This window comes from Argiope bruennichi, chromosome X2 (assembly GCF_947563725.1).
Source record: "Argiope bruennichi chromosome X2, qqArgBrue1.1, whole genome shotgun sequence".
In the NCBI taxonomy this organism is placed as follows: domain Eukaryota; kingdom Metazoa; phylum Arthropoda; class Arachnida; order Araneae; family Araneidae; genus Argiope; species Argiope bruennichi.
In genome coordinates, this window is record NC_079163.1 from 112472998 (window position 1) to 112495367 (window position 22370).

The 22370-nt window shown below is 31.4% G+C and overlaps 1 protein-coding gene across 6 annotated transcripts in view; it reads right to left on the reverse strand.

Annotated features, from left to right (window-relative positions):
• The window catches only part of LOC129960913 (homeobox protein dve-1-like), a 175084-nt gene that overhangs the window by 19797 nt on the left and 132917 nt on the right, over positions 1-22370 (reverse strand). For 5 of the 6 annotated variants that reach the window (XM_056074642.1, XM_056074640.1, XM_056074643.1 and 2 more), the window contains 2 exons: positions 18616-18742; positions 7827-7938 (listed from right to left, as the gene is read on the reverse strand). In XM_056074642.1, the coding sequence (XP_055930617.1) occupies positions 7827-7938; positions 18616-18742 (239 nt within the window). The remainder of the gene's footprint in view (positions 1-7826; positions 7939-18615; positions 18743-22370) is intronic. The other variant, XM_056074641.1, reaches the window with a different exon arrangement.

A 22370-nucleotide genomic window follows, 5' to 3' on the forward strand; every position in this document is an offset into this window, starting at 1 on the left:
TAGTCGGTAAAGCCTATCGTGCCCGAAGCTACATGTGTGTTTTATTCATAAAGTTTTCTTGTATAATTTCAGGAAAGCAAAGTTGCCGAAATAATTATGAAGCTGTTAAATAAAAGCCATTCCATAACTTGAATGAATTTTACAAAGAAAATTTATCGCCTCTACTTCATTATTTTTCCCACACAAATAAGTAGCATAACTGCTACATTTTTTCGTTCTTAAACTTTAAATGTTGATAATAACACAATGTCCCTATCTTTTAAAACAATATTTTCAGACATAAACCAAGAAAGTTTGTTACTTTTTCAAATATAGTACAGAAAATAAATCAATTATTATTAAACTCACAGGCAAATTGAAACAACATTTCAATTTGCCATCAATCAATAATAACTATCTGCTAATTTCAACTATCAATTACAATTTGTTTTTTCATTTGTTTCTTGTTCACTTTTCAAGAAAATTCATCACATGTCTAATAACACAAAGTATCACATCAAACGAACTCTACAAAGTGCTGCATTTTCACTGATGAAGTGTTTAAGAAAGAAAATTCCAAGAAATGGTATAATTCAAAATAGATGAAGCTACATAGGTAATGTAACTGCATTTTTTTTTTAAATTTTTTCTCCGTATTAAAATGAATTCTTAAACATAAAAGGATGTACTTTTCCAAACAAAGTTCGCCGATAAACGATGTAGGATGAATTTTAATTAACTAACTTATAATTTGAATAATATCACCAACGAAGAGCGAAATCGCAAAGTATGCTTTTTTCCCCCCAGCAACTAAAAAGAAAGAAAATGAATTTGGTATGCTCTTAAATGCATTGTGAAATAAAATGATAAATACTATCAATCTGACATTGTTAAAATGGTAACTTTTTAATCTTTATCCAAAACCATTGTATTAGTTTATAGAAAGGTGAACGGAATTATACTTAAATAAAATGCCGAATAAGCTAAAACATGCAAATTTATCTATTTGAATGCTTGCATCTAATTTTCATAAATTGTGGTCTGATAAGCAACAAATCGAAGTAATTTCAAGTATCTTTTAAACAATTCAATTATGTTGCGAAACTTGTTTCAAAAAATCGTTTTTATGTTACGATTCCCCTTCATTAACATGCATTTTCGAAACCACATAAGCAAAGTCATAAATTACCAGAAATAAGAAAGTTCATATAATCAAAAAATGTTTTCACCTTTGAATAAATATAGTTATACACTTAAATTTAACATTGATTTAGTCTTTGACAAGTTCAATTTTCAGTCTGTCAAATGAAAACAAAATTAATAAACAAAACAGGTATGAAAATTCTACTATTTTCTGTCAGAATCACTGCCATTTTTTTTAGGATTGCAAATTGTAATGATTTGTAGTGTAAAAGCTATAATTACGCATGTACATTAGGAGGTGAAGAAACAAAATTTGATAAGCACACAACCTTACACAATTTATTTTTATTATTTCAAATATAACTGGTTTAGTTTAATCAAAACACCATTTTCAAGTTTAGGTAATGACTTCACAAGCTAAATTAAATATATTTGTTTAATCTTAAAATGTTGTTTAAATATACAGAAAGATATTTTTTTTTTAAATTCGTTTTTTAAAAACAAAAAAACTTGCTTCGTTGCGTTATAATTGATTCCAAAACGTTAAAAACAACTTTACTTTTTAAGGCATGATGTATGAATGAGATTCTAATTTATAAATATAAATTCTGAAAACTTATCACTTGGCAACAAAATCATATGGCAAATAATTATGTTTAATGCGAATTTTTAAAATAATAGTGCTTTTATAATTTTATAAAACCAGCGGGAGCTGTCTCCTTAAAACTTTCTCGCATGCTCTCTATTCAAGTTATCTCCCACCCACTGCAAAAAATCGCAGACCTTGGGTAAGTCGGATAAAAGCTTGCATGGCAGTAACGTACAATAGTTACGAAATATTAACCTTTGGCGAAAATTTAGCATTTTACTGAATGTATCTTACGTTCCTTGGCGATTATTTTGGCAATTAAATCCCTGTCATGCAGTTTATAGAATCCGAAAATCGAATGTGTATTTTAGACGCGTTTTTACTAACAGATTAAAACCAAAATTTGACACATAACTAAAATAGTGGTCACAAAAATCACATACCAAATATGCTATATTTAAGTCATTGATTTTTAAAGTTATAGCGTTTACATGCTTCTCCGTAATTACAGGCCGAAAGATGATGACCCCCTAGATGGATTAAGTTCAAACTTTGATAGATGTCTACATAATAGACATTAAATCTGTGTACCGAATTTTACCTATCTAGCTCATTTTGTAGTATCTTCTTAAATTATATTTGGACAGCCGGGCAGACAAAACTTCATCTGAATGGATTTAGCTCAAAATTAGACAGAAATCTACAAATTTAGTGTAAAGCCCATATACCAAATTTTATGCGTTTAGTTCAAACCGTTTTTGAGTTCTGACACAGACAGACAAACAGACATAATGTCAAAAATGCATTTTTCGAATTCAAGGCCTAAAACGTGGAAATAGGTCATCATTTTTTAAGGATTACAATACCTTTTTTTATACTTAATACACAAGAAAGTAAAAATGAAAACAGATAGCAATCATAAACCTATTTAAATCTGGATTTAAAAAAAGTAAGCAAAAACTGACTAAGTCGCGGCAATTCAGTTTAATCATATTAATTCCAAATTTAATGAATCAAACACCTGCTAATAATAAACTAACTTTAGTTATAGTTGTCTGTATATAAAAAAGTATATAACATGCCTATAAACCCATTTAAATTAGGAGATGTCAAAAAAAAAAATTAATAAATTCTGTAGAAGTCGAGGCATGTTAGTTTAATCATTTGATTAATCTTGATTTAATGAATTTAAACAAATAATAAATATCTTATTTAATTTGTTAATTGCGAGCATAGGCTCCCCGCTCCTGAAATATTTACATACAAAGAAGCTCCCCTTTCAACAAAAACAAATATATTAGCACTGCTTTTTCCTGAGTTTGAAGTCCGACTACTCAGGAAAAAATAAAGGATAAATAAAAGTTCCTTAATATACAATCCTAACACAGCTATGATTAAATTTTATTTGTCCTTTAGATTTATAGATTCGAATTTTGAACAACAGCGATTAGAATAAGTTGTTTCATTGTAACAGAGTGTAATGCTAAATAACATTTTACCACCCATTAGGGATGTGATTAATTCATGCGAATCGCACTTAAAATTTCAAAAATCAATACTCTGAATACAATATGAATATCTTCAATTTATTTAATTTATAACTTGCCTTTGGGCTCAAAACTGCTCTAATTTCCCCACTGTCAGGCAAAGTAAGTTTTATAAAACTATGTTAGGGGAATCTCATGAAGTCCTGAACTCTGTGGTTTTGAATCGCATTGTCAGGAAACCGTTCTTACTTGGGGTGGTGACGAGCATCTTGCAAACACTCGTCCGGAAGGTACTTTATTTGTGGACTGGCATAGCAAGAGTAAAAAAACGCTTGGTAATATAATAAGATCCTCCTCCCACCTCCCCTCATTAACAATGAGTTAAAAAGTTAAAAGGACGTCTAGGTATCATTTTTTTAACATCGTCTTTAATTCGGCTGTAAAAACTGACATTAACGCAATAACTAAGTCTTGATGACACAGGGGCATCTATACACCACACGACTGCTTAGCTACCGAGTGTACAAAGAATGCCAAGATATTAGTTTACCCAATTGGTGTTCTACCGATACAAAAACAGATGTCAAAAAATTGATAAAATAAAAACACTTTCAATTTAAATACGGAATCGTCTAAATACTGAAATTTATTCCCATATATGATGCCTTAAAAACTTAACTAAGCTAAAGAAAATGAACAGAAATTGTGTAAAAGCTACACATTTCAGGTTGTTTTCAAATTACACAGTCATTATTCGCATTTGTTTATTATCACGCATCAAATTAAGAGGAATTAATTAAAAGAAAATTTCCGTGTGTTTTTCTTTCTCCCTGAATATTTTACTCTTCATTAGGATAGATAGATTTTTCAAATTTCATATAATTATTATAATCATATTCTTCGAAGGTTTCCTTCTTCTAACAATATTATTCTTTTTCATATTTTAATTTCGTTATGTTTCATATTTCAATGTAATGAAACTAAAAAAAATTGCAGGCCATTATAAAAATACGATTAGTTAAATCTGCTTCCATAAGGACAGAAATTTGAAATATTTATTCTGAGCCACTCATTATTTATCAACATTGAAATCATATCAATTAATAACTTCTCTTCGTTTTTCTCAATTCATTTTAAATTCTCACTCATCTTCAATTACTTTGAAGCCATTCTCCATCTCTTGCGAAGTTTCAAGTTTGCATGCAACAAAACACAAAGTCTGTGATGGACTAGTTAAAAGATAAATATGATTGCATCTACTTTTGCAGATACTACATAAATAATTAGGTATTTATTTTGCTTCACACAGCATTTCTGATTAGTCTAACTATATCCTTCCGGGACTTATTTTACTGGTGATTATGATTCTTACGCCATTTTAACTTTCCGGGATTCTCCAAGTTCGCATAGTGGGGCAAAGTGCATAGTCCATCAACAACACTCGAACAATTCAAATTGATCTTGCCTAAAAGAAGGCATCGCAGAGTCGTTGGTACTTTCATTGACTTGATGTTGTTAAAAAACTTTTTGAGCACCCAAACAAACAAACAAAAAATGGCAACGGTGTGCCATGGGGGACAAACGCTTCCCCTTCACGAAATAACTAGAAGCTTAGGGGACAAAAAACGTAGAAAGGGGTGGCGTGCAGAGACAGTAAATAAGCTTTGGCCGAGTTGAGTTCTTCGAAGCGGAACGAGTATGAAAATATTTTAAGGAAGAAAGTCTGCATCGAGACATTTTCTTCTAAATCTGTAACGGGAAAAAGACAAGGAGCTTCGCATCACCAGGACGAGTGCAGAGTTGCGTTACAAACAATTACTAGGCGAGAACATTACAGGAGAAGCAGCGAAAGAAGAAAAGTTTCTCGCCAGCGAACAATTCTCGACTTCCTTCGCGACAACGGCTTTATGCGTTATGACAGTAATTTATGAGAAAGAACTTAAGTACACAATTTTTTTCCCTCCTCTCCCCAAAAGGGGGGCTGGCAAGAAAAACGATGAAAAAGTCAGTAAGACGCGCCTTTGAAAGGCTTAGTCAGCTGTGGAGCAACTTGCTGACAAATCACAGCAAGCAAGCACTCCTTCACAACAGTCTAATTCTTTGTGATTAGTGCACAGTTGCCAATAGGTGCACTGTACCCACTCATGCATACAGAAGTCCTTGGCAAAGAAGTCTTCTTTTTCTCTCAAACTCCGGGAAAAGAGCGTGGGGGGAAGAGACTTAATCCTCGCTCATGATGCAGTGGCGCCAACTCAGTAATCCCAACATCAACAATCAGATCCCGAACCGTGGCTTATCGGCGGGACGGGAACCCGTGGAACACGCGCCAGATTTCACAGGGCCTGAGCACTGAGCTCATTTTTCACAACACTGGGCACACTCGGGGGAGAAAAAGAGTAAAAAAAGGGGAGAAAAACTGAAAGAAAGGCGGGCCCAGACTCTCGAAGGAGGAATTTCAATAGATTAGAGAAAAAGTTTCTCTGGAGTGGGATTTGGAGGGGGGAGGGGCAACAATGTGCACGCATGCATGCACAACACAAACGAACGCGGAAAAGGAAATCATTAAGAAGATGGCCGTTACCTGGGCGTCTTAAGAAAGAAATGACAGACCAGGTGAACGGAACAAAACTTTGCAACTATCTGCGATCCCATTCCTTTCCAAACAAGGGAAAAAAGTCTTTAAACCGTATTAAAAACGGAGCAGTCCTCTCCCCCTCGGACGCAGGGCTTAATATCACGGCAGGCGCTCACGTTTCAGTGCCTAAATTAGAATGTTATCAATATCCAGAAGACAAAAATATACACAAAAGAGTTTCTTCGTTAAATAGCATAATAGCAAACTTTAAAAGAAGCCATGCTGCATCTGTGTCTAAACAGTTTCCGTCCGAGATAAATTTCTTTTATCCTTTGATTTTTTTAAATAATAAATATATTAATCTTTTGAGACTGATAAACTCCACAGTATTATTTTCCACACACAGTGAGCAGTATCAATCAATCGAAAACTGTAATATAAATTAAATAAAGTCCATTCTTTATTTTGTTTCTGAATGAAAACTTGTATTAGGTACAATAACCGATTTCTACTTGAGACCTAGATTTCCAATTTCACGAAAATGATATCGTTTAACAATTCAGGAAAAATAAAGGACTCATCTTCTAAATTATAGCACACAATCTGAATTGGGGTGGGGGTGGGAATTCTCTACTAAAGCTGTTATCTTCGTCAAGATAAATTTTGAGCTTAAAGTTACGCTTAATACCTTTTGTTGACACAATAAAACAGAAATATCTAATTTTTCAATGCAACATTACAAAGAAAAAATCCGATTCATAAAATTTTAAAGAGATACCTTTTAAAACTGCCATATCGTAAATATACGAATACAAGTCACTTTAAATTCATAGCAAAATTTCCTTTTTTACGTAACATTCATAATAAAAGGCAAATAAATAGTTGAATTAAATAATTGAAATGAATCGTAATTTCTGTTTGTTTAGAAGAAAATCCCGATTCTAAACTTGGTGATTTCTAATGTTGGTTTTCTTTTTTCCTTTTTTTTTCTTTTTTTTTTCCCAATTTGTTTTTGAAGTGACAAAAATACATATATTTTCTTGTTTAAATGAACAAGTAAGTTAACTTTTCTTTAGACCTAATATAAGATAAAGACATTTTTTTGAAAGAGTTAATACAGTTTGCTTCTGAACAGGCCACTTTAAATGGTGCAAAGTGGCACATTCATTCGATTGACAGTTTTTTTTAAAACATATTGAAATTTTTTTTAAAAAACATATTGTAAAAAATTTTTAAGTAAAATTTTAAAAAAGAAATAACAATTATATGCATATTAATAAACATCTATCGTAATTGAAATAAGACAACAAATATACAAATATGAAAATAAAAATTTAAAAATAAAAGAAAAAAAAACGATACCAGAGCAGAAACATAAAAACACAGACACCTACCTGCAATATTTCAAGAGAAAGACCAAACGACATCAAATTGGTTCCTTGAGAAAGCTAGGGAAGAGAAAAGAGATGTTCGAAACCGAAAGCGGAACCTTCCCATCTCTTTCCTCTCCCCCATGAGCTCACCCCCTTCTGAGCACCATTACCTCGGAGTAGCAGGTAAATAGCTTTAGACAGATAGCTCGACGTTATAATCCGTGGTAATGAATATCTAAAGGAGGGGTGCGCCGAGACTAAGTGCTTCTCGAAAGCTGATCAGAGGACAGTTAGTATCGGTCTACGAAACGGTTAGCTTTTAGAAAAAGGACACCGGCACATTAAAATCGTGCTCACTGCATTCAGCGAATGTTGAGATCCGAAGGAAAATGTTAGGATGGTAAAAGCCAGCAAGAATTCATTGAATGAATATATACAAGACAAACACCGATAGAATTATTGTCATGTAAAAGTAACTGATCCTTTAATTTGCTTCAGATCTCCACATTCCCAAAGAAAACAATGGAAGTCACCAATTGGTTCGTTTGTTTCTCTTTCAGCATTTGAAACCAGTGAGATATGTCCAAGAGTAAATATTACCACTCACCTTTACAGCACAAACAATAATAACAATACAAAAAGAGGCACTTATTTTTTAAACAAGGAAAATGAACACTCACACCCACCTGGTCGATCGGGCAACCGGAATTGACCAAGAGGTTCTGGGATTGAGCCAAAAGGACTTGTAATAGTTTTTCCTTTACGTCATTAGCACTGTGAAGCTTCGGACGACTACATGAATAAAATCAAAATCCAAATGTCATTCATCAAGCAAACAGAAACTAAAAATTTTAAATAGCTCTCATGAGAGCAAGGGAATGGATCATTGAGATGTTCCGTTGTTTTTGAGTTTTTCACAGCATTCATCTGGAATTTTAAATTAAAAACTCGACAATGAATAGTTAATTATTAATCATAATGCATTTATTCATAAAATTTTCTATGATTTAGGTGCTACTTTTAATAGCAAAATAAGTTACTCCAGTATTCTACAAATACTGAAATCATGTTTAAAAACTTCTGTAAGACTTTATTACATACTCTTTTTGCGATGATTTACCGACATCATCTAACTACTAAAATTGCTATTATTAAAATAATTGATGAAAATTATAAATTGAAACTCAACCATCCATTCCCTAGTGGTAGTTATATACATAATGCAAACAACAAAATGTGACTTTTAAAAAAATGCTATATAAATCTAATTATATAAATCTGTTACTTTTTTGCACGAAAATTTTATTTATTATTTAAAAGTTAAAGGAAAAAGTAGTTTCAATTCTTTTAAATGTCATGCTCTATTGAAACAAGCATAGTAATTAAAGAAGAATTTTCCGTAAAGAATTAACCAGTAATATTCGTAGAAATATGCATTAGAAAAAGCCAAAACAATATCTTTCAAAATTTCAAATAATTTACACATTTAAAACAATTTAGAAATAATTCTGCCATTTTTCGTTCATTACTAACTTATATATATATAAAAAATTGTGACTGTACAGAATTAAAATTTCTTTGAATATTTTACAAATTCATATAATTAATTTCTTAAAGAAGTACACAGCCACAGATTTAGTTAAAACAAGGCATTTAAATGTAACTTTAATTTAAAAATAACTAATAACAAAAGAAAAACAACTCAAAAATGAAAATTCTGTGTGAACTAACAAGATAAAATAGAAATTTTTAACTCTGGCTTTTTTTTTTCTGCGCCCCATTATGTATATAACTACCTTTGTGGAAAATTTATTTTCAAATAAAATTGAAGCGCGTTACCTGAAATCAGCAAAAGGAATTTTCAGCATTTCAGGGCCATTTATGAAGGCAGACAGAAAATTTACTTACTCATTATCCGGGTACTTCGCCCACTATCTTAAATAATATTAAATATGGGGCGTTCAGTTTATGATTTTTTTTTAATTTCTTGTATTAAATAATCCAAGCAAAATTCATTCAGTAACAATTATCACATTAGTTCACACAGAAAGTTACAAGATTACTAAATAAATAAATAGAGTTTGGCGTTTTATTTATAAAACCGAAAGATAAAAAACATATATCGTCACTGAAAGAATAAAACGCCGTATATCATAAACTACATTTGGTTGTAATCCATTAGCCGGTACCCATTTTGTTGTCAACGGGTGCATTAAGTTACCATTGCCAAAACACAAAATGGCTGCGAAAGTATATGAAATAGGAAATAAGAGCCCATACAACCTATAAATGATCGGAAATTCGTATGAATTCGTTGATAAAAACAATATTCTTTTAAAATACAATCAGTTAATTTTTGGTCATGATCATTTCATCTCATAATCTACCTTAGCAGCCATCTTACTTTTCGGCACTGGCATTTTTTCGTCCTTTGGAGACATGTAGAAGTACCAACAAGTGGGATTCAACTAAATGGAATTTTTGATATACGGTTTTTTACACTCTCAGTGAAGGCATTTCACACCACTGAAAAAATGAAAAGAGAGACATAGTTTAGTGAAAAACTGAGCGCCCCTATATGACATTTAAATAATAAACATTTAAATAAAAACAATTAATGCTCTACTTTGTATCACAAAGTTCATCTTTAATATATTATGAATTAATATAAACAACGCCTCTCTGAAGGCCGCTTTGGCTTTACATAATTTACATGAAATTCAATGTTTAAAGACAATAAAAACGTTATAATTTTGCGGTTTCAGTATAATAGTTTCATAAATGGTATTGAAAATTTTCTTTTACTCTTTCACAGATTTATCTCAAAAATCTTGAATGCAATTTTAATTTTAATTCAACATTTGATACATGTTACAAATTGGTTATATTAAACCTCGTTGGCCAATTACAAGGTAACTCATAGTTGTTATCTAGTCCAGGATGCTGACTACGAGTTATTTCGGATAAATTTTACTGTACTATAATAAGATCGAATCAAATTGGCCCTAGGAAATTGAGGTCTGCATTTTACCTACGCTCAATAGGAAACTGTTCGAGAGCTATTTTGGAACAGACTCGGTAATTCTAACGGTGGTCAGATAATGAGTGTGACACCTCTCCAAAGCCACAAAATCGGGAGGACGCTTTATCCTCAAGGTCAGATTTAATGTGAATCATACCACATCATTAGAGGAATCGGATTTCGATTCAGGAACCCTTTAATACTGATGTCAAATTACTATCAGACTACAGCAATCTCCGAACTAGAATTGAAGGAATTTGGAAAAGTTAACAGAAAACACGTTTCCCTTAATATGGGTTGAGAATAATTTTTAACAATACATTAAAATTGCAGGAGACAACCCTTAACTCATGAAATCATGATACGAGTTCTCATCAGTTTATATTATACAAGAAGAAATACGAAGTTTTTCTAAAAGTTATTTCCTACTTTTTCTTAAAAATAAAAATAAAATAAAACTGAAAACAGACAAAAAAAAATTTTAAAAATAAAATTAGATATATAAAGCACAAACAAATAAGGGAAAATAATTTTTAATGGTATTTCCTGACACATATCACAATTCTGATAATTCCAGTGCTCTCCCTCTCTTAAATATGCCCCTCCCCCTTCAATCGCAATAAGGCTCTATTTTAACTTAGGTAAGAAACCAGGTTGTCTTGTATAACTTTGTAAACACGAATCACAAGCATAATAATTCTTCATGAAATCTAACTTCAATTATAAAAGATTTTCTAACACTAGCTTATTTCAAATAACCATTATCTGAATAATTCGGAAATTTTATAAATTTGATGTCAATTGGATTACTTTACATCCAGAAATCATACTTTAAATTACAAAATTTATACTATGTTTACATGCCTTACTAAATAACGTTTTAACTTAGTAAGGCATTTTAACGTTTCATTCTAAAAACAATAAAAAAATCAGAACTTGCTTTAAGAATAAATCTCTTTTTTTTTCTTAAATAAATTATAACCAATTTTTTAGCTAAATAAAATAATATGAAAATAAAATAATGTGAATTTAAAATAATTGAATCTTGAATATTAAAGCATATTTGCTTTCAAATTTTTTAACGCACACCGAAATGAAATAAAAACTGTTTTTAAAATACTGATAAATGTTTTCCACAAATAATAATTTTCACAAAATCTAAAAAAAAAAAAAACTTTATCACTGCTTGTGGGAAAAGAGAAAGACACTGCGATTTGTTATTTGCTTGTTTGCTGCGATTTATATTCTATCGTAGTTGTTACAACAATGAGCAAAGACATTCCAAGGTTCACAAAGATATTAAAAAGTAAATCTGAGAAAGAAAAAAAAAACTTCCATTGCGACTTTTATGAATTGGCTGAAAAATTTAACATTTCAAAATAGATAATAGTATTTAGAATAAAATATGTTTTCATTTTTTGTTATGTGGCTGTATAAAAAATAGCGAATAAAGGCAGTTTAAATGTGTATTTTTTTTTCTTTTCCAAAAATACTGTGGAATTATAGATAACCTTTATTGTATGTTGTGTTTCTATCAGTAATTACATTAATACGACGTAAGAGAATACAGAAAAATTTTACTTCCGCAACATTACTTTTATTTTTTCGCCGAACAAGAAATTTTTACTCAATTGTTAAAATTTTAGGGTAAAAAACATGCGAGATAAAAATGTGAAAATTTCTTCAATACGACACCAGCAAATAGATATTAATTTGAAAAGAGAAAGAGAGAGACAGACTTTTTCCTAATACTTATTCATCAACTACGAACCTGCTTTAGATTTCAGGAATATACCGATAATATTTAATTCTAGGCGCTAAAACTCTTTGAAAAGATTGAGCACTAATATTGATATCTCAAGTGAAATTTGAAATATATAAAGATACAGGAAAAATTCATTTAATAAGAGGAATATTGACTTTATTTCATTTCCAGAACAGATAGGAAGTTTTAAGCATGGATATCAGCAGCACAGATATTTTTATGGAAAGTAACATTTTGATGCATTAGTGTGTAAGAAAAAATGTTATGATGCATTAGTGTATAAGAAAAAATGTTATGATGCATTAGTGTATAAGAAAAAATGTTATGATGCATTAGTGTATAAGAAAAAATGTTATGATGCATTAGTGTATAAGAAAAAAATGTTATGATGCATTAGTGTATAAGAAAAAATGTTATGATGGATTAGTGTATAAGAAAAATGTTATGATGCATTAATGTATAAGAAAAATGTTAGTTTGCAAAAAGAGAGGTTCGTGTGACATGGTAATAAAAAACGACTGAAAAATAAAAAGAATGTAAGAAACATTTTTATACTATGCCCTATACTTAATGTGTGTATTTCGTTAAAGAAATCGCTAAAAAATAAAAATTATACATACTTAAAATAAAATGTTTGTTTATAAAAACACACATTTTTTAAAAAGATAGCAATATAATTTCCCATTCTTGGGCACATGCACATGAATTTTTAAACTCATTCTTTTGTAGACGATTGTCAGCTTGTAAAAGAATCAATTTCATATAATTACGGGAAAATGAAAATTCTCGCATTTTTAATTCACAAAATTTGGATTTTAACTATTAAAAATATATATATTAGAAAAGTAAATTATTTTGAAAACTCATGATATCTGATTTAAAACAGGTTTGATTAAAATCATCATTGAAAACTTAATAGTCATAATTAAAAATGTTAAATAAATAACTGGAAATAAAGGAAATGTTCGCTAGAAACAATGCGAAATGAGAAGAAGATACTCCATAACCGACCATTTAAAAATTGCATAAAACACAGAACATTTTAAATGAAAGAAACATTTTGTGAACCGTTAAAATTCCAAGCTTATGAAGATTATTCCTTTTGCTAAAAAGGATTTATGAAGGTATAAAAGGAGGGGGAAAATCAATATGACACGAAGTGAAGGAGATTCTTTGATTAACAGTAAAAAAATGTGAAGGGGGAAAAAAAATAGGAAAAATTATATAAAAATTAATATCTAGTAATATTTCTTTTCCATGCAACTTTTTTTTTTTTTTTTTTTTTTAAATAAACGCACTCCTACTATATTTCAAAGGTAACCTTTAATTTTTCCCAAGACTTTCTAAATATATTTATTCTAATTTTAACTGTTTGACACGAAACTTCCTCACCGATTACCACTGGACCTCAAAAAATTGCTGAACTTTCAAAACTTCAAATCCGGGGTTTTCCAATTTCGAAAACATAAAATCTATGACTGCGTTTCCAATTTCTTTCTGGTATGAACATTTTCTTTATGACCCACGTCGCTTTGAACAATGAATTTTAATTATGAACATGGTTTGCACTCAAAATACTTTCTGAAGATTTTTCCGAGCTTTTTTGTAAAGATAATGAGAATAAGTGAAATCTTCAACTAAAAGGTAATTGGATTTAAAATGACAGAAACCCTTTCAAATTATGCTTAGATATTCAGCCTATTTTTATGGCATAAACATGGTTATTATGAATCACTACTTCGAATAATACTGAAACATTCTGCGGAATTTTCAAAGACTATGTTAAACGAAATAACTTAATTTTGAATTTTTCAGCTGCTCTAATATTTTCACTTAAAATTCATTAGCCAACTTCAGTTATTATGAAGCAACTCATGCCAAATCTTTTAGCAATCGAATGAATTAATATTTCTCGTCGGTTCTAAAATGTAGTTGATAATTGTTGAATATGAAAATATAAACTTTCCTTAAGGCAAGGAATTGGAGGGGAAAATCTGACATAATAATAATAATAATAAACAATTGAAAAAAATCCAAATATGCAAAATATTCCAAATCATTACCAAAGGAATCAAACATTATTAAAAAGCAATAGTCCAGCCACTGCAATAAAAACAAAATGAAAGGACTTCGATAACTTCAATGGCAATATTATGAATTCACAACAAATGAAAATGGAAGTTGAGAAAAGGAAAGAGGGAGCATCGAAACTAGAGAAGAGAAACAAATGGAAATACAGAGAATCAACAGAAAGGGGAGGTGAGGGACAAGAGAAAAATTAACCAAACAAAAGGTGAAAAACACCGGGGAGGGTAAAAAGAAAAACTGAGAAAGAAAGGTCCCCAAAACCATGAGAAGAAGCTTGCTCTCACCAAGCCCTTCTGACCACTTGGGAGCGCCGGAACCTGGATTTTCATTACGGCATGTCTTTTATTCAAAAGCTTTTTTTCCCCCTTTCCAGTCTTGTTTTTCAGCATTTTTTTTAAACTTTTTCCCGGTGTCCAAAGCGAGGCATTTAATTGTCGGAGGTTTTTTTTTTTTTTTTTTTTTGACGCCAATTCTCAATATTTCTTTCCTTCTCATTAGCAATTTCGAAGAAAGTAGGCAAATAGCCATCGCTCCTAAAAGTCACAATTATGCGAAATATTTTTTTGCTCCGTGTGTCTCGCCGGCATATAAATTGAAAAAGTCCAAGAAGAGAGAGAGAGATAAAAAATTAGATGGGATGGTTAAAAAAAAAAAAAGGTAAAAACTCTCTCTCTCCAAACGGCAGGCCAGGTTTAATCTCTAATTAATTTGAGAAAGATAACACACACAGTATCGAGCCATACCGTCCCCTAAGCTATGTAGCAGAACTTATTAGAAAAACGCACAAGATTTTCTACTTGCCGCAGAGCGAGTGCAAGCATTCTTTTGCAGCTTATGAAATTTTTTTAATTTTTTTTATGTTACTGGAAAAGAAAATTCTTTATTAAATACATTTTCCCCAATTAAATTTACTTTAAAGCGGCATATATTCCGTTCTTTTCCCCCGCTAGATGAGAACCAGCAGGGGGGAGGTAAAAAAAATTCTAATAGCTACCACTAACTTTTGCTATTGGAATTTGAAAAATAATGCAAGTAATGATTAACGTAAGAAGGCCTTTTACGAGGAAAACATGTGGGGTGGGGGAAAGAGCCAAGTGTATACGTTTTTCTCACAGGTCAGGGAATCGGAAAGAAGCTATATAATAAGAAGCAAAATGTCAAATAAAGACGGTGGGGGAAATGCATTTTCTTACTTCTTCTTTTTGCCTCTTAATGAAGTACAAGCGTCGATCAGTGGAAGGAGGAAACTTAAAACGTAAAAAATTACAACATAATAAAACGTTTTTTATACATATATCTTCAATTAAAAAACTGGAATTTAAACTAGACTAGACAGAGCTGATGAGTGAACAGGGGGGGAAAATATAAGTATCTTTTTCGTCCTATCACCCTCAATGAGACTTTTTTCTATTCTTATTTTACCTTCGACTTATATAGGCGCACTTTTTTTTTTCTTCTTAATTTTTATTTTTTTGTGTATACAGCTATATTTGCATAGGTTAATTAGAGGACGCAAGGATAGGATATATTTGTGATAATTACTTGTTTGCTAGAAATTAATTGAAGCAATATTTCCGTTGCATATGCCAATTTTTCTTTCTCAATTAGGTATATTATGATGACAGAAAAATACCTCGCAAACAAATTACGCTGCAAAGGATTTAAAAAATTATATAGGCATGCAATCAACGTTACTTCCCCCCCCCTCCTGTTGTTTCATTGGCCACTGGATGAAAGATAATGACATTGCCACAATAGCTTACATTGTTGTATTTACCACTTAAAATGCGCAGGAAATGATGACAACTATAAGACTTTATTCATCAAGTTAACCAAAAGGAGGGTCAGATTGAGAAAGCCAATTAGGAGTCACATGGAAGTTAAAATTCTGACGTTAAATTTGACAAAACCAAAATGCATTAGAGATACAAGCCAATGGACTTGCATTAATTGCTGAGCGATATTTTGGGAAATTCACAATTTAACGCTTCCAGAAGGCAATTAGAATTTAAATTGCGGGGAAAATTTTTTATTCCATTGCTTGTTGAAGCTTAACATATACCAGGGCGATAGGATTTTTTTATATATATACATTTCATTTATTTATTCATTTAAGAACAATTTATTGTTTTTTAAAAGATATATTCAATACTGAATAGGAATGCCTTTTTTTTTTTTTTTGGATAATAAACCGTTTTAAAATTGCATTTGCTTTCCATAATAATAAAATTTCATTTCACTTTTCTAAACTGATGCTGATTATAAATATAATTCTAGTTTTAATATTTTGTATTCAAATTAGTTTTATTTACGAATAATCTTACAAAAAACTTAAATTTCGATATCATCTGTTGCTCCAGAGAATTTCAATCAGTATCCTTATTAAAAATTCAAAGAACACTTTACAAATAATGCTGATGAGAATAAAATGCTTGGATTTTAGAAAATGTTTCAAGATTTAAAAAACACCGTGAAATATCAAGGTATATTTTAATATTTATAATGATTTAGAAATCTACATCAATTTTAGACTGAAATAATTTAAAAATCGAAGCGATAAACAATAAAATTGAATAAAAGAGCATTTATAATCACTAAACGGTATATGCACATGGGTTTGTCTATCGCACAGTTATATTTTTAATGTAAATTAATACTGAGCATTGTTAAAGACGTTTTAGGATATTTTCCATTTCTCAATAGGGTAATTTCAATTACAAGCCAAGAAAATGGAGAAATTGGTGGACAATAAATAAATCTAATATAGGAGAGCCTAATATAGTAGAGAGAAAAAACGATGAATGGAACACTTTTTTTTTTAAATTTCTATTAAGATACGCTGTAATGTTTTGCTGATTCTTCGAAAGCGATTCATGTAAAGCACGAAGATTAATACCTTATTTCAAAGCTTGAAAGATTCATAATCTAAAGTGTCGAAGAAAGCTAACTTTTTTTAGTGATTAATAATGCTATCCGATAATTCACAATTTCAACGAATTTACATGTAGAAACTCGCATTCTTATCAAAAAATAAGCACATTCTTCAGAAGTATTATATAAAATTTTCATTAATTACTAAAAGCTCCGAATACGATAAAGAAATAATAAAAACATTTTAAATAGATATTAATTCCTCACAGATGAGGAATTTTTAAAAATCAAAAGCACTGAATCAAGTAATTAATTTATAGCTTTCAAAGATTATTTTTCAAAGAAAAACAACTCCAACAGTCATTTCTTACGACCGCAGGATCGGGAAAATATTTTAAGTCCCTTTATGAAGTACCAAGGCTTGAGCGTAAGAAAGAAATAAGATATCTACTCATCAATATTCAAGGAATGAAAATGAATTAAAAAAACTACATCCAATAATTCACTTATTTTTTGATATGAATTGTATACCATATCATAATGAAATTATTAATTCTTAAAATCTTTAATATCGTATGGAAAAAAGAAAGCCACTCATTTCAAGTATATGTAACGATGAGGAAACTCATAACATCTGGCATATGCAACAGCTGAAATACAAGAGTCCATGCTTCAGGTTCGAAAAAGAGGAACGCCATTAATAAATATATATGTAAATCAACTATTATATTTCCAGACCCAACCCAACGGAGGATGCCAACGCTTCATTCAGAACAACTGTATGAAAACAATATTGTTAGAGATTTCAAATAAATTGATATTTAACTCAAAACCTTATTTCAAAATTAAAGACTAGTATTGGAATATTAAATATGCAAATTAAACTGAATCTATTTTTTTACTAACAGAAAATAATGGATGAGAGATTTAAATTAAAAACTGAACAATGAAATCCCCAAATTAAGGAAAGTAAGCATGGCGATGCTAATTTGAGAAAACGAGCTCCATTTTAGAAATTAAAAAAAAAAAAAAAATGAATGAAAGTTTATTTTCTCCGATGCTATTCTTGTAATCCACAAATCTCATAATAAAGTCTAAAAATTTTAAGCAAAATATGATGCAACTATTATATTTTGCAGAGTAAAAGCGAATTAATGTATTCTATGCTCTAATTAATCCAAATTGTTTATTTTTTACCAAAGCGTAATTGAAGCTGCGAAGAAAATTCAAAATTTAAACACCAATTATTCAAGTATTTTGTTTAATCTGTTTATCTTTCTTTAAAGTCAGCATTTATGACCTATAGTTATAACAGACGTATTTAATCATGATTTTTGTTTAAATAAAGACAAAGGTAGGAAAAAACTACATCAAAAGATATTCTTAAAAAGTGAATTACTTCAATATGATCTAATAAAGACTGAATAAAAGTCAGACGAACAATCAAAATAATTATAGCCGATTCATCACACAAGTCACACTAATATATATAAAAACCAATCAAACAAGGAATAATTACTTGGAAAACGTGGAGCACGAATGCTTGCAAATCAGAATTGAAAATTTATACTAAGATCAAGAAGCAGTAAAAAAGAACTATTTGAAACAACCTAAGGTTCTTTCAAATTCAGCAGAGAAAACAACGAAAAAAAATAACAGAATAAAAAAAATTATCTTAAAGGACCAATAAAGGGCGAAAATAAAGGGGAAAAAGAATTCTCACCTGTACAAACGTATTCTTAAAGTTGCTGCTGAAGATAATTCACCTAAGATATCTCCAACAGTTGCTTCTGGCGACTCCGTGATTTGATCGAAAGAGAGCGGTTTCCAGTTCTTCAATTGGATAGCACCTACAGTAATTAAAAAAAGATTACCGATTACAATTATATTCAAAAACAATCCATCTTGATATGATAAAACACATCCATACCTAATTTTTCTGTATAATTCAACAGTTATATATTACAAGGATCCTCATTTTCAGCACTTTTTCTCCAGACTGTTAAATTCACATTCATGGCAATGCACTTTCACACAAAACACTGTATTTTTTATAGGAAATTTATCGCCCAACGCGTAACCAGTGAATAATACAATAGAAACTGTTATTTACAATTTTTAATGAAAATCTGCTAATAATTGATCTTTCAGTGCAAATCATTTAAACCCATGACTGTTATATACCATATTATAAGTAGTCAATTCCATGTAATATTAGAAACGCAAAATATATATATAATTACCAAGTCCAGCATTAAGTAAGGGTATTTACTAAGTGCATTCCCACTAGCAGAGCAATATGATTAATTTTCGTTTCATTATATATTTAGAAATGGAGCAGTTTTCAATAGATATAAAAAATGACGATTTGTAAGCATTTACATTTTATTTATTGGTAGAAATTTCACTTAACAAATCAATGCCCATTCTAGTCAACTTTGAATATATTCCAAAATGTCATATTTCCCCCAAATATTCAATAGTTTAATTTTTAATAACAACACTGGAATAGTTGATGACTAATGCATAATGAAATGAAGGGTTGAATTTTTATTCAAAATTTTTAGAGATACGACAGTTAGCATTTCAAATCGATAAAGCCAGTTTAAATCTGCCCTGCTTTTAATATTGTCTATCATTTGAGTTGGGCGTAATGTTGAATTTCTGCGAATAAATATGGGCAAATGTTTAGCATTTTGGAATATTAATAATATATTATTAATTTTTATAGTTCTTATTCAGTAATAGTTTGAAAAATGTTTTCTGACTATCATTGTAGTTTCAGTGATCATTTTGATACTCTAAGCTTCAGATGAAGATAACAGATCAGTTGCATGATTCCCTTTCCAGTGATAATAACTAAAACATTTGACAAAATTGTGTGCACCTCACAAGCAGGCGTATTTTTGATTTCATATAAATGCCAAATTCAGTGTATATGTTCATATGTCTACACTTATATATACCTCTTTTACTATGGCAGCTAATTTTGTGTGAGAAGTTGCGTAGCGAGAACAGAAGCACCCAGGATATAACATGATTTTTCGCCTTCAAAGGCTTGGCGAAGATCGACAGTGCAAGAGGAATTGCATTTGTTTCGTCTCTTAAGTGTATCTTTTTTCTTTCAAAAATGATATACAGGCATTAATGTGTCTTCACCATTTCGTCTGAGACTCCTAATACCCCTTCCACTGATAGTTAAGCCACTTGGGTGAGTTTCTAGGCCCTTTGATGCAGGAGTAACAAGTGCTATTTTGCGCCAAATACATAGTAATCAAAAGACTTCAGTGAAAATAATAACTTTTGACAAATGGGAATCTAAGACCAATAGGTTTGTTTATGTTTGCTGTTAATTTTACTTTCACTTCGTATTTCACTGTTTCATTTCTACTTTTTTTTCATCATAAAATCCAAAGAGAGTAATTGTTTGTACAATTGGTCTTTTTGTGATACGGCTTTATGTAAAATGTTTTCAAATTATATATCAACTAATTTTACCAATCAAAGAAACTGATTCATTGTAACAAGGAAATAAATTCGCATGAAGCAAAATCTCGATACGTCGAATTATGTTTCGCAGCTGAATAGTTATATTTATAGTTCCATCTATGCAGCTAATAATCAATAATTCATTTAAATGCGAGTTCTCACATATATTGCTTCCAAAGGAAATAATTTCCTATATTATAATTCACGTTATTTAACAGCAAATAAAATAGGGGGACAAAAACCTAATAAGTCATGTTTTAAAAATCACGAGATATTAGCAAAGTAAAAGTTAACATAACCTCCATAAAATGATTTTTTTTAAAAATCGACATTATCTTTAATCTCAAGAAAGGCCAATTTTAAGAAAAAAGAACCAAAATTCTCAGCGTTTTAAAGAAACACTCTTAAGAATTGAAAAATACATTTTTGAAATTATTAATCTGAACTAGAACGTAAACAAAAAAATATGAAATTCATATTTCAAGAAATTTTACGAACACTTCTATTTGATTTTCTTGATAGAGTCGAAACACATCTCTATAAAATCCTGTTTGGGAAAGATATTACATACCCATCTATGGTGAAGGCATTTAACGAATTCAGACTGACATTATGACAATACCATAACATAATGTTCAGAGAAGGTCAGCGATTAAGGGGCCTTCACCGATAGCAACGGTTTCGAAATAAAAATTTATAAATTCAATATCGGTACCAAGATTTCTCAAGTTTACTTTGCACCTAAATACAAACTCGGTGCGAACATTCCAACGGATTTTTCGGGCAACCTGACTGATACCAGAGGGGCTCGATCTAGCGAAATTATTTAATGAGACGTGGCGTGTTTCGATTGTTAGCGAGGTCAAGGCGGAACGCCAGATCCTTCGCGTGTTAGTTCATTACAGGGTCCGCAGTCGGGCCCGAATAGGTCGCCATTTAGAGAAGCATTAGAGGCGCGAATAAGTCGCACAGCGCCGTAGAGAGAGACCAGAGCGAGCCAATTACCATAACAATGCCAGACCAAGAGAATGGCTAATGAGCACGAGGTAGAGAAAAAGAGTAGGGGTCCTCTAATCTGGCGTCCCACACAATAAAAAGGGAGCGTAATACACAGAGAGGAAGAGAAAATGAGGACCCTGCCTTCCTTTTTTCCTTCAATACACTAATAGAAAGGGGGTACATGGGTAAAAAGAGAAAAGAAAAATGTTTTTAATCAGCTCCCTCCCCCCGGAAGCATACCGAGTCGGGAATAAAACGACAAGAGTTTCGCTTTAAACCTCAGATAATGCAAAAGGATTAGGGAATCTGTGGCTTCTTCCTTCCCCCCCAAAACAGCATTCACCCCCTGAATAAAACGAAACGCCAATTGCAATGCGAAGGAACCCGGTGGCATGTTCTTCATTATCGAGCCTTCTAATAAAAACTCTGGTTATTAGAGCAGAGACAAATGAAAAGAGAAAGAAAAAAAAAAACATTTCCCCACTTGAAAATCTGCATCTTCCGCGGGGGGAAGCCGGCGAAGAAGATCCGGGCGCTGTCAGTCCACCTAATCCTCTTACACCTTGACGTGCGTCAGCCAGCGTGAGCCCGGATTCCGAAAAGACCTTCCGTTCGCTGCTTTGCCTAAAGCCAGCAAGTAACGGGGACTGGCGAACTTGGCGAGAAATGCACGGGCCCTAATCCAACCTTAAATAAAACATGGACCTCACGGTAAAGCTGCTTTGGGCAGACTCTCGCAGCCCAAAAGCCCGCTCGCCTCCTCTATGTAAGCACATCAACCTTCCATCTCCGACTCTAATGCAGTCGAGAGATTAGATTTCGGCTCTCTCTTGGTGGCACGTGCACTCTTTTCGAGAGCGCCCCTCCTAATCCGCTCAACCACCTGTGCTGGAGAACGACAATACCTTTAGTCAAATGGGGCGCACTTCTACATCTTGTTTTCGCGGGCCGCTTTAAAACTGAGCACCTTGTGACATTCAGCGGCTCAAG